Below are 13151 nucleotides of genomic sequence, written 5' to 3'. Positions count from 1 at the left end.
TAATAATGAATGCTATCTCTAGTCATCCAGACAGGCCGCTACATGCTTATTCCAGTAACTCTGCCATGGCTCAGAACACTGTACTCACCCCCACTGGAATCAGTGAATGATTTTTAAAGTCAATTCCCCCAGATCTTTCCAGCTGTGGCCTAAACTCCTACGATAACTATGTCCAAGACATTTATATTTTAAATGTATAAATTTTACACCTACGAATATGAGCTCTGCTATGTTCATTGAGACCACCGTCCCATTACCTTATAATCCCACCTCACGTAGGGTTAGTCGAATGTAGCATTTAGCAGAATGCTACAATGTGAAAGCTATTTATTAGTAACATGATTTCATGTGGTCAAAAGATTAACTCTTTTTTTTAAAATATTTATTTATTTGGTTGCACCAGGTCTTAGTTGTGGCAGGCAGGCTCCTTAGTTGTGGCTCATGGGCTTCTTAGTTCTGGCATGAGAACTCTTAGTTGCGGCACGCATGTGGGATCTAGTTTCCTGACCAGGGATCGAACCCGGGCCCCCTGCATTGGAAGCGCAGAGTCTTAACCACTGCACTACCAGGAAAGTCACCCAACTTCACTACTCTTTATGATTAAGTTACTGCTCCACCAGTGTATTTCTGTTCACTGATAAAACCTGCTCAAGCATTTTTCCTAAATGAGCATCCCTCTGTGTAAAGATGGCTCTTACTCACTCTCATGAGAAATGGGCCCTCATGGGGGTGAGTCCCTGAGACCCCAAGCAAGCTCTTGTGAAGTGGCCAGGGGAACGGAGGAAGCCCACGCCCACTGAGCTATCAGTGAGAAGCTAACTGATTCCCACCGGGATGGAGCACACTGCTTCCATCTCATTTTGCAGCCCATCTCCCCCAGGTCAAGTGTGTGTGACTCACCTAGTAGTTTGAACCGTCATGACTCACGAGCACTGCCGGGGTGTGCGATCTACACCTCAAGTGAACTTTGAAATCTGATCTTCCCGGCCAAGTCTGGGTCCCAAATTACAGCTGGTGCTTTTAAGGTAAAAGGTTTTCTCTCCTCACTCAGCTATTCATAATGCATTTTTTTCTGTGTACCTACTAAAGTACAAAGATCCAGGCCATGGACTTGAGGGGTTATAAAGAGGGTAACCCTTGACCCCTGGTTTAATAGGGGAGCTCTGGTAAGCGTCACCCTAACTCAGTGAGGATGAGAGAGGAGGGCTCCGAGGGAGGGATCAGAGAGGACGGCCAAGATGGGGGATACCTGACAGACCCCAGGATTACAGCAGGGAGAGGTGGAGAGAAGACATTCCACAGAAGACATTCTGCCCCAATAACAGCAGAGGAGAGGGAAAGCTGAGGAACGTTTACATTCAGAGCCTTGCTCTGAGCATGGTTCGTGTTGGGGAGTGGTAAGCCCTGCAGCTGCAAAGATGGTTTGGAGTCAGATTGTGAGAGTTATAACGTTGTAGCTAAAACAAGCATGATTGGCCCCTGAAGGTTCTTGAATGTCATCATCAAATGTGTGCGTGAAGGTGAGTCTGGCAGCCATGTGTGGCTTTGAGGGGAGGGGGCAGGACAGCGCTGCAATGCCACCTTCATTCACTCAACACTTTTTATTGAGCATCTACTATGTGCCTCACACTGTTTTAGACACTTGGGATAGATCAGTGAACAAAGCAGATAAATATCCTGCTCTTGTGAAGCTGATATTCTAGAGGGTGAGGCAGACAATAAGCAAAAAAACAAAAAACAAATAAATAGCTAGTATGCTAGAGGGAGATACAAGCTATGGGAGAAAAATAGAGTCTGGTAAATGCAGTCAGGCAGGTTGGGGAGGGCAGGTATTTAATCAAGTAGTCAGGGAAGGCTTCACCAAGAGCTGACATTTGAGTGGAGACTTAAAGGAGGTGAGGAAGTTGGCCAAGCAGGTGCCTGGCAGGGGAGGTTCCAGAAGAGGGAGCAGCTCAGATAAAGGCCCTAAAACAGGAGCATGCCTGGTGGTTCCAGGATCAGTGAAGATTCCAGCAGGAGGAGGGGCTCAGAGGGATTACCAGGGGTTTCGCGGGCCATTATCAGGACCTGGGAGAAATGGGAGCCAGGACAGGTTTTGAGCAGAAAGGAGACGTGATATGACCTTTCTCCACGGGGTCACATTGGCTTCCAGGTTCATGGAAACTGTCGTGAGTGTAAAGCTTTCACTGCATTCCAGGAAGTTATAGTCTGATTTACAAAGCAACAAATCCAAGTCTTTTACACAATACAGATTCACAATTTTAAATCCGAGATTCATGCCAATATTTGTGCTATTACAGATTCTTGCAGATATTCACCCCACTCCACTCTACGGAAATATGATCCTGAAATTTCCTTGGCTCCATATGTAATAAAGCCTGTTTTTCCCCTGCCATATTTTTTCTTCTGGAGTTTTGTTCCTGGACCTGACCCTCCAATGAAGTCACGGAAGCATCTCGAGCGTGCTTTGAAGGACTAGCAGCATTCTCCCTCCACTGAGTCAGGCTTAAGCCCAAAATATTCTCTGTATTTTGTCATGTCAAGTGTGCCTCTGCCCCCCTTCAGTCCACGCCTCACACTAAAATTAGAGGAGTTTTTAAAGCCAGCATATCCAGAATATCATAGAATTGCTAAGAGAATGGCAGATGGTCTGTTTCTCTTAACTGGTAGCTTGAAGATGCTCTGAACTAGTTTATTCCAAGTTTTGTGAATTCCTTAACATCTAAATCACGCACACCAGCTCATCGGCTTGCTGTGTAACAAAAGATACCCCTGGTAACCAAAGCCTTAGGGTGATGGGATTTAACCTGACATCATGGTGCTTGAACCTGTGGGTCAGACCCTTGAGGACTCACTGCAGAGTCTAAGGGTAACATTTATTTTTAGGTCCTTATTGAAAACTTCAGAACCTCATGGTCTGAAGGAGAGTTGGCCTCACACAGGCACCAAGAGCCAGTGATGGTTCAGGAGCCAATTTTTCCTGCTTCGTAGATGGGTCACCAGCTCCAAGAGTCCGTAGAGCGCCAGCCCCCCGGCTCCTGGTTGGACTGCCCGGCAGGCAGGCCAAGCACCTGCTCCGGCCACTGAAAACAAAAGTAAAAGCAAGAAAGAGAATTATTTGTCATGGAATTTTATATTTAATAGTCCCCAAAGTAGAATCAAAGTGGTTCTCCTGGGAAACATCGGAACTTTGTCAGGCTTCATCACACACGTTTTATGGAACGGCATGGTTTAGCTGTTGAGTTGCTCTGGCACGTCACCTTTTCAGAACTGAGGGAAGTGGTTCTCAACTCCGATGTTCATTAGAACTTTTGAAAAATGCTGGTGCCCAGGCCACACTCCAGAAATTCTGATTTCATGAGTCCAGGTGGGGCCTGGGCATCACTTTTTTTTTTTTTTTTTAACTCCCAGATGATTCTAATGTGTGGCTGGGGTTTTTGAACCATGGAATTAGGGCCTCTAAAGGTCTCCACCTGACCCTGAACTCCCCTCCCAGACCCACCCCATCCCCCTGCTTCCCCAGAACAGCAAGATCAGGCCTTGAGAGGGGCTTTTCAAAGTCACTCTTTAAAGACAAGCAGATTTAAGACGCATTTGAGCAGCTGGCGAATGAGTAGTCTGGGCATCTCAATCCAGCTTCTTCTTTGGTTCGAGGTCCCAACACCGTGTAGGGTTGCCCAGGGGCTTAGCCCTGGCTTCGAGGCAGTAGGAGCGCCAGGCCTGCCCCATCCCCACCTTCCTCTGTGACCCTCCCCCTGTGCTTGGGTTCCAGCTCAGAGGCTTTCCAGAAGGGTGGAAGGAAAGGGGCCAAGAAGGTGATGATTGTCATCACGGATGGGGAGTCCCACGACAGCCCAGACCTGGAGGAGGTGATCCAGCAAAGCGAGAGGGACAACGTGACCAGATACGCTGTGGCCGTGAGTCCTGTCCTGCCTGTCCTGCCCCTGCCCACCCTCTAGAGGCTTCGCCATCAACCCCTTGGGGACTCTGGGATGGGGGGCGGTTCTGGGCAGTGAACCAGCCATCCAGGCCCTCAGATGGGCCTCTCCTTGTTACACCTTTTCCTAAAGAGCAGTTGAGAATCTCCTTTCCGTCCTGCCCAGGTTAATCTGCAACAGCTGTGGGGTGTTTTTTCTCCATTGCCAGGGAGGTTCTGAAACCTCCGAAAACTAGAAAACACTCCCAAGCCCCAGAACCCTGTCTTAGAACAGGGTCCGAGTCTGGGGCCATGGGTGTGTGGGGAGGTCTGTGCCATGTCCCGGTTTGTCGCCCCTGCCCCTGTTCCCTGGCAGGTCCTGGGCTACTACAACCGCAGGGGGATCAATCCAGAAGCTTTTCTAAACGAAATCAAATACATCGCCAGTGACCCCGATGACAAGCACTTCTTCAACGTCACTGATGAGACGGCCCTGAAGGACATTGTCGACGCCCTGGGGGACAGGATCTTCAGCTTGGAAGGTGAGCGCTGCTTCTCGAGAGGGGTCCAGGCTCCTGGCCTCACAGCAGGTGAAGCCCACAGAGTGAAATCCAGCCTCCCCCCCCCCCCGCCCCCGGGATGGGAGGGTTTAGCGGGAGTCCTCCCTTTGTGATGACTGCCAACACTGGAGCGCTCCTGTGCTGGATGTGAGGCTGTGCACTTTCCAAACAGCCCCTCCTTTTACCGTGGAGGAAACTGCAGCTCGAAGGGACCAAATGACTTGCCGGAGCTCCGACAGCTCAGGAAGGAATTGGGGTTTGAACGAGCATTGCCAGACTTAGCAAATATAAAATACAACATTTGTGGCCGACCCGTACTAAAAAACCATTAGTTGTTTGTCTGAAATTCGAATTTAACTGAGCGCCTCGTATTTTATCTGGCAACTCGAGCCCAGCTGAGCCAGGCTCCACCGCCTGAAACACTCGCCCCCCAAGTCCCACTGCTCCCACCCCACCTTTTTGCGGGGTTTCCTCAGATTGCCTCCCTCCTTAATAATTCAAACTGCAGTTTTGATTTGCGTGGGTCTCGTTTGCACCATATATTGCTGTAGAGGGGCCCTTGCCATATTGGGCTCTACCACATGGGAGGATTTTCAAAAGAGATAGAGGGCAGCATCCCAGAGCCCAAGCAGTCTGCTCTGCACTGGAAATGGCGAGCCACAGACACAGGGAAAGAGAAGAAAAGCCCTCATAACCCATGATAAAGGAATAGAAAGTATGAACCTGTTTGACCATCACCTTAGAATTAAACGTCCAAATCAGGGAGTTTATTCTCGAAATGGTCGCCTTGCGTGACGAGAACATTGGCTCCAATGACACATCAGGAGGCCCTGTGCAGGGAGGATCTTTCAGCACGCATGGGATTCCTGTGGTGGTGACAGGTCTTCCTCCTAAGGGTCAATTTGATATTTGGGAACCATCCAGAAGCATCTGGAACCAAATCTGGTGAACAGTAGGAATGAACAAAGTGGGAAATTCCATTTCTTGCCAACAATGCAGATTATTTCTTTCCGTGCACTTTCCTGGATCTTTCCCCTTCGTTGACATCCCTATAGTATGCGTGCCCTGTAATATAAGTCGATTCAAGTCCTTTTCAGCAGGGAGTGAGCTGCTAATAATAAACCTACACAACCACCTGGAAGGTGCCTGCTGCTGGGGCGGATGAGCTGGTTCAGGCCCGGGGCCCCCTCTCACCTCCCTGCAAGTGCTTCCAGGTCACAGGTGCTGGGGACTGAGCTGCAGGCATGTCTGGTGCTAAGAAATCAGGTGCGGAGCTAACATCTTTCTGTCCCTCTGTTTCAGGAACCAACAAGAATGAAACCTCCTTCGGGCTGGAGATGTCACAGACGGGCTTTTCCTCTCACATAGTGGAGGTAAGGATGGGTTTAGAGCTGCCCTCCTGCCCTCTCACTCTTCCCAGCTCTCTGGGTCATCATCTCGCCGTGCTTGGGCTGTCTCTCATCTCCCTTTCTCTCTTTCTTGGGGTCTCTCTGCCTCTCGTCTTCTGTGGAATGTCAAGGTCATCAACTTATAATAAGCTGTCTCAAGCCCCTCCGTGCATGGGGACGTGTCCCCCCAGGACCAAGGGTCCCATTCAGTCCATAGAACTTCATGCAAAAACTAGGTCAACATGGCGAAACCACTTGCCTGGGCTGTAATAGTGCCCTGCATGCCCCAGGTGGCCTGTGTGTGCAGAGGCACGGCCCTGCAATGATGTTGGGAGGGTGTCCAGATGTGCCAGGTGTGCTCTGGAAGGCAGCCCACGTGGGCTTCTCTCTTTGCGGACTCAGCATCGTATTGCAGAGGTCCCAAGCAGACATATGGTGTCACAAGTGTCATGTTCTGTCTGGGGCATGTGCTTCACCTGGTTCTGATTCTCAAGATGAGGCTGAAACCTCATAGGATTGCCAGAGGGGCAGAGGAGTCCATAGCTGCATGCTTTATAAGCTGTTTGGGGTATAGCCCCGCCTGGGAGTACCATGCAGGGAAAGCCTGTGTTGTCAGTATCAGCACATGCCCCCGTGGCATGCTTTGGACAGACAGGTGTCCTGGGTTTGCGTGCATATGCTCTGCCCAGGCTGGCCCCCATGGGAGTGGACTTGCGCCTCCTAATTTGCCAGAAAAGGCCTACCAGTCCATCCCACTTATATATCACTTTCAGTAACCCACCGAATTCTCCCAACTCCTCTGTGAGGTGGACAGGGCAGGATTCCTTGTTCCCAGTTTCCAGATAAAGAAGCCAAGTCCCAGGAAGGTTGAGTGACCTGCTGAAGTGGCAGAAGTGAGAGAAATATTAGTCTCATGCTCTCTCCCCAGAAACGAGCAGCTGCTCCATGAGAGCATTTGGAATCTAAGGGGGCCTCAGTCATAGATCTCAAAACGGAGGGAGGGGGACAGATGCACAGCAGACAGCAGGCAGATGGATGGAAACGCGACTCACACTCAGCGTTTCCTGAGCTGCATCTGGACTGTCTCGTGCCTGCTTGAAGACAGCAAAATATAAATATAACTGCCCTATATTGATAACAGTCATGTAATATGTGCCGAGCACTTTAATTTTTCCAGAAAATTTCTATGCCTCATTCATGCTCAGAAACAGCCCTGCAAAGTAGGCAGATGGTAATAGTTGTCCCATTTTAAGTGGTTATATCAGCAAATCTTTTCACTGCCTTTTCTGTGCTGGGCCCTGTGCTGGATGCCAGGAGGTTCAGAGGTGAGAGCCCTGCCCTCAAGGAGCTCCCAGTCTGAGGGTAAGGGGCCGAGTACCAGGAGGGATGAGGGCATCCATTCGTACAGGTCAGGCGGCCAGTCCTGTGCTCCAGCTGGACTAGCCCTGGTCTCCTGACTCTGGGGTCAGGGCTGATTGGAAAATGCAGCAAGGAAAATCAATTTCATTAAATCCAACAAGCATTTGTCAAATGCAACTAAGGTATCAAAAGGAAGCGGAAATTATTCTTGCCAAACAGGAGTCAGTTTGCAAACAACGCAGAACCGCAGTCCTGAGCTTGGTGAGTAAGATAACAGAAACTACAGACTTCTCCTGGGTACAGGCATTCAACTTCAGGAGGCCCCCCCCATCCACGGAGCCCCTGTGGAGACCCCCTGCTCAATGGGGAACCACCTGGACTCATCTAACACTAATTAAAGCAACATGTGATCAGGATCTTACAGAAGGAAAGGTCCAGGCTAGGGGAGAGGGGTGTCAGGGAAGGATCGGGGGAGGCTGGCACTTGGGCAGGCCCCTGAGGACAAGGATTTCAGCAGCCATGGGTGGCAGCAAGCAAAAGAGAGGAAGCTGTGTGCACAGGCCTGGGGGAAGTCTGAGCACGGACGGGGCTGGGGAGCGGGTCTCGGAGCAGCCCTGATGTTGGGGACAGCCAGAGAGAGTGAATGTCCCACGTCTCCATCTTCCATTCCGAGGTCATTTTTCGAGCATCTCCCCATGTGCCCAGCTTTGTGCGAGGCACTGGGGATGTATTGGGTTGGCCAAAAAGGTCGTTCGGGTTTTTCCGTAACATCGTAGGGAAAAACCCGAAACAAACTTTTCGGCCAACCCAATATATAGAGAGATGAAGGTAACATTTCAGCTGACAGCAGCTCACAGTCTAGTTAGGGAGAAAGACTCTTAAATGGTAAGTTCAGTCTCCTGCTTCTAATACTGTGATCTGTGTGTGCCCAGGAATCAGGGAACCTAAAGAGAAGGGAGGTTAAGACAAGCTTCAGGGATTCGGGGGAGCTCAGCTGAACCCTGACAGTGGCCCAAGCAGCAGAGTGTGTCAACAAGTTGAGTCCTTGCAGGATCAGTGAGTCCCCCGGCTGCAGGGGAGTGACCAGGAGCTCAGAGCCCCAGCTTGTTATTGAGGTCAAGGTCATGTGCTGCCCTGTGCAGCTTCTTCCACGTGCTCAACTCTTGTTCTCTTCTCCTAATCAGAGAAACCAGGGTGCCTCTCCCCACCCTGTAGATACAGACCCCAGTTCTTCTATCACCCCGTGTCTTGTTTTCAAGTGACAGACATCTGGAAGTTTTTATCTGATAGGACTTTGAAAGAGACAGTGATTACATTTGAATCTGAGACTCTTACATACTTTTTTTTTTTAATTTTCTAAATGAATAAAATCCTTCCAAATCCAAAGGAATTGTGCAATGATGGTGGGCTGTCTGGAGCTCTGACTGACCATTGGGTTGCTATTTTAGAGCACAGAGGTTTTTCAGTTCCAGGCTGCTGATGCCATCATAATTGGCCACGGGCGCTTCCCTGGTGGCGCAGTGGTTAAGAATCCGCCTGCCAATGCAGGGGGCACGGGTTCGAGCCCCGGTCCGGGAAGATCCCACATGCCGTGGAGCAACTAAGCCCGTGTGCCACAGCTACTGAGCCTGTGCTCTAGAGCCCGTGAGCCACAACTACTGAGCCCGCGTGCCACAGCTACTGAAGCCCGCACGCCTAGAGCCCGTGTTCCGCAACGCGAAGCCACCGCAATGAGAAGCCCGTGTACCGCAATGAAAAGTAACCCCCGCTCGCCACAACTAGAGAAAGCCCGTGCACAGCAACAAAGACCCAACGCAGCCAAAAATTAATAAATAAATAAATTTATTTTAAAAATAAAATAATTGGCCACAGCTGTCCTGTCCCTCGGAGTCCAACCCCACAGCTCTCAGGGTCAGTCGGACCTCTCTGGGAACTGGAGACAGGAAGGTCTGGCCTTTCAGCTTTGCCCGGAACTGGTCCTGAGCCCTACTGAGTCCATCTCCTGTGTGAACCCCTGGACTCCATCTCCCCTGGAAATGCTCCACAGACAGCCTCAGGCAGCTGTTTCCTACAAATGTGCTGAAAGGGTCTTCAGCTGCCCTAGGCCGGTTGAGCTCTGTCAGAAGGAAAGATCCCTAGTCCCAGGGGAAGGACCCAGTAGAATGTTCACAAATGGCAGAGGAAAGGCCCAGGGTCTGATAACCTGGTCTGCTGCCATCTTACCTAGCAATGAAAGAAGCCTTCAAGTTAGGAAGGGTGAAAGCAACAGGAGGAAGGAAGGACCAGAGCCCAGGTTAGGAGAGGAGGCCCCAAGACATTCCCTGGCCTCCGGATGCACTAAAGCTCCAGGCCACAGGCATTACATTCCAGGCTGATGGCCAAAGTTCAGAGCTGCTGGGAAAACCCAGGGACCTGGAACCCCAGGAAACTCTAGTCCTGATTAGCAAAAAGGAGAATATTCCAGAAATTACCATCAGGAAAATTAGCTATGGGTCCCTGGCCACATTTCAGAATGGATTTGTAAGCCAATGGTTCCATTAGCATTTGGAAATGAATGCAAAGGCCGCTAAGTGCTGGCTGCTTGCTGAGGTGATGAACTCCCTGTCAAGCTGGGTAACCAAGAAAAAGCTGCATGAATCTGCCAGAAAGCTTGCAGAAGGGATCCACACCTCTAAGTCTGTAATCCCCATGGGCCACAAGGTGTGAAGGAAGGAAGAGGACCATATATAATTGATGCCTGTGGTGATGGATGGAGCTGCAGGGGAGCCCCCTTCCGTGATGGACTCTCCTACACTGCACTCCATAAATCTCCCCAATACCAAAATTTTACAGAAGGAAGCAGTTTTATTAGGGTGGGTCTTGTCTACACAAAAGACTTGACCACTCACCCAAGATGGGAACAGATGATTTTTCCTTTAAACTACACACTGATGGTCCGGCAGGCCCAGCCTCAGTTACATTTGAAACAAGCCAAGGGGACGGGTTGGGGGTGAGTCTTATTCCCAGACCAACAGCCCCAGCCACCCGCTGCCTCTTCAGCCTGTGCCCTTTTCAGCAGCCCTCCTGGGGCTATGGACGGGATAGCTAAGGTTACTGGCTATTATGTAAGGTTCTCAGCTGTTGAAGCCTTAAAGTTGCCATCTTTCCTAAGAGTTTTGCATTTGAATTCGCTTTGCATATCTGATTCAATGAAAAATAAAAGAAACTCATCCATAATGGTGAAATGAGGGGTTGACACCTAAAGGCTGTAAAGCCCTTCTGAGTCCTCTTAGCCCTAGGTGGTGGACTCTTGCCCCTACCATCTCTGGGGCAGGCAGTCAGGGCTGCCCCCATATGAGGCCAGGACATGGTAGCCAAAGTCTGCCACCATGCTGGTCTGGATTGTTTACAAGTTGACTCCTGGTGGCAGGAATCATTTCTGGTTCATTGAGGTCCTCCGAAGCCCAGCTGCATGTCCTCAGGCTGTGCCCTGGTGCCCAGCGCCTCACTCCTGGGCCTTGTTCCAGGACCTCTGAGTAGAAATAACCCACCCTCTGATCTGGAATGAGTAGTCAAGTGACAGCATGCCCTTTGCTCCCCACACCCGCTTCTCGACGCCCCCTCCTCGTGCCCTGATCACTGTCTTCCAGCACCACGAATGGTGCAGGACCCCTCTCCACAGAAACGTTGCAGGCCTGTTTCTGAGTCTTTCCTGCCCAACCCCATCTAAGCCTCCGGGCACTCATCCCTTCCTCAGGCTCCACTTTAGGCTTGTTGAAAACATCTTCTACTGACAGAATCTGAGCAGCTAAAGCATAACCCACCCTCTTAATGATGTATTTGCCTTAGAAGGGGCTCTTGGGAACAGAGTCCTGCCCGCCCCATGGCCACTCTGGTGATGGACATGCAGGCAAGGGAGGCTGGGGGAGGAGGCCAGCCCTCGGTGCCCTCTAGGTGGTCTCCCTGTGAACAGAACCACCAGGGGCCACCTCCACCTGCCTCCACAGTCCTGCCTCTCCAATGCCAGGAACTGCTAGCATCTGGTGTTCTCATTCCATTACTACCAGGCGGGAGGAAAGCACTGCCTGGCCGTGTGGCCTCAGACAAATCATTTAACCTCTGTGAACCTCAGTCTTTGAGCAGATGTCTGAAAAGTATGTGTGGAATTGAATCTTGAGGCTTGGAATTGGAAGTGTGCATTTCAAGACTTCCTAATAAGTCAAGTAAGGTTTTCTTCAAATCCTTTCCTAACTCCACCATGCACCCACCCACCCCCTCGGCTGGTCACCCCCTCCAGTGGGTCCTCAGAATAAGTTGTCCTTGCCTCTATCAGATCATTCCTCACAGGCGGCTGTACTGACTCGTATGTAGGTCCAACATGACCGTGAGATCTGATTCTTTGACTCCTGCCTCCCTGGAAGTGCTTTATGGGTGAATTAATGAATGAGAAGAACTACTATGTACCCAGTCCTTATTGGCTGCCAGGTGCCCTGCCAAGGATTCAAAATGCTCTCACCACAAAACTATTTACAGCTGAGGACCCTTAGGCTAGGAGAGAGTGAGGAACTTTCCCAACGTCACACGGCTAGAAGTTTTGGAGCTAGAAGTGGAACTCAGGAACGTCTGACACCAGAGATCATGCTCTAACCCCCAGGCCAGGGATTCTCAACCTCTTGACCCCCTGGGCTGGTTACTTCTTTGCTGTGGGGCTGTCCTGTGTGTCGTAGGTGCTCAGCAGCATCCCTGGCCTCTACCCACCAGAGGCCATAGTAACCTCAACACCACCCCCAGCTGGGACAACCAGAGCTGTTTACAGGCACCGCTAAATACTGCCTGGGGGGCTAAACCACCCCCAGCTGGGAAGCACTGCTTCCTGTGCTGGGGATGTGACCCGACCCTGGCTGGGGACAGGGACTAGCTGGAACATGGAGTCTGGGGAGATATGGCCACACACCAGGGAGCACTCAGCTCAGCTGGGAAGGTAACACTGCTGCAGGGCTGGTCAGAGGGCAGCTGAGAGCTGAGCTGGCAGGATCTGATGGTGAGTGCCAGGCTCAGGCAAGTACAGGTACAGGAGGGCACAGACTTGGCCTTCGACCTCCTGAGGGCCACCAAGCTTGTGTCCTCATTTCTTCACAGAGCACCAGGAAAGTCAGCTGGTGCCGAGAGTCCACCTGTGCAAGGCCACCCAGCTACACCCTGGTAATATCTGGTGGGGGCCCCAGAGGCCTCGTAGGAAAGGAGGCCGTAAGTCAGGGAGCCGGTGCCAGGCCTGGGGCATGGGACGCGGCTCTTCCCCAGATGCCCTGCTGTTTGTTTTCTAGCTTGGCTTGTATGCCTGGCTTCGTCTCTCAAAGCTTTCGTGCTTTGTTCAGCTCCACCCTTCCAGATTTTTTCCCAACTCAAAATGTCTGTGCTCCCCCAACTGGGAAAAGATTGTGACAACCTGAGGTTTGCCTTGGTGGCCGTGGCTTGCCCTCTCAGCCCGCCCACTCCTCAGTGCGCCCTCTCCACGCACAGCAGGGCCCCCAGGAGACCCTGCTCAGGAAATGGCCTCCCACTAGAGTGCAGGCCTAGAGCCACTGCCGAGTAGAATGGCACAAGGTGAGAGCCTGGGACCGTCACCCTTGCCCAGTGCTGCCAAATGCAGAAATCCCGATGGAATTCCCCAGCCCCACATGTGGTGAGTCAGCATGAGGTCTCCCCAGCTGAATCCCAGGCACCCAGGTTGAGCCAGCCCTTCTCAGTACATTGCAGAGGCTTCCGATCATCTACAAAGCCAGACATTCATCTTCAGAGGCCTCCCCGTGAGGCAGAGACTGGTCTGCTGTTGCATCAGAAGCAGAATCTAGGGGCTTCTGGCGAAGCAGATAGTCATTTTCTCCTCTGACCAACCCCATCCCAGCCCTGCTTCTGACTTGCTGTGTGACCTCGGGCAACTCCCTTTCC

At 51.2% G+C, this 13151-nt stretch overlaps 1 protein-coding gene across 1 annotated transcript in view; it reads left to right on the top strand.

Moving 5' to 3' along the window:
- ITGA11 (integrin subunit alpha 11) overlaps window positions 1-13151 on the top strand; it is a 127737-nt gene that overhangs the window by 76799 nt on the left and 37787 nt on the right. Inside the window, exons 8-10 of the mRNA XM_029239741.1 lie at window positions 3773-3917; window positions 4293-4458; window positions 5779-5849. Of these exons, the coding sequence (XP_029095574.1) occupies window positions 3773-3917; window positions 4293-4458; window positions 5779-5849 (382 nt within the window). The remainder of the gene's footprint in view (window positions 1-3772; window positions 3918-4292; window positions 4459-5778; window positions 5850-13151) is intronic.

The sequence above is a fragment of the Monodon monoceros genome, unplaced genomic scaffold, assembly GCF_005190385.1.
Source record: "Monodon monoceros isolate NGI ecotype Baffin Bay Population unplaced genomic scaffold, NGI_Narwhal_1 Super_Scaffold_21, whole genome shotgun sequence".
Classification (NCBI taxonomy): Eukaryota; Metazoa; Chordata; class Mammalia; order Artiodactyla; family Monodontidae; genus Monodon; species Monodon monoceros.
Note: the sequence above shows the minus strand (reverse complement) of the source record. Positions and strands in the feature narration are given on the sequence as shown.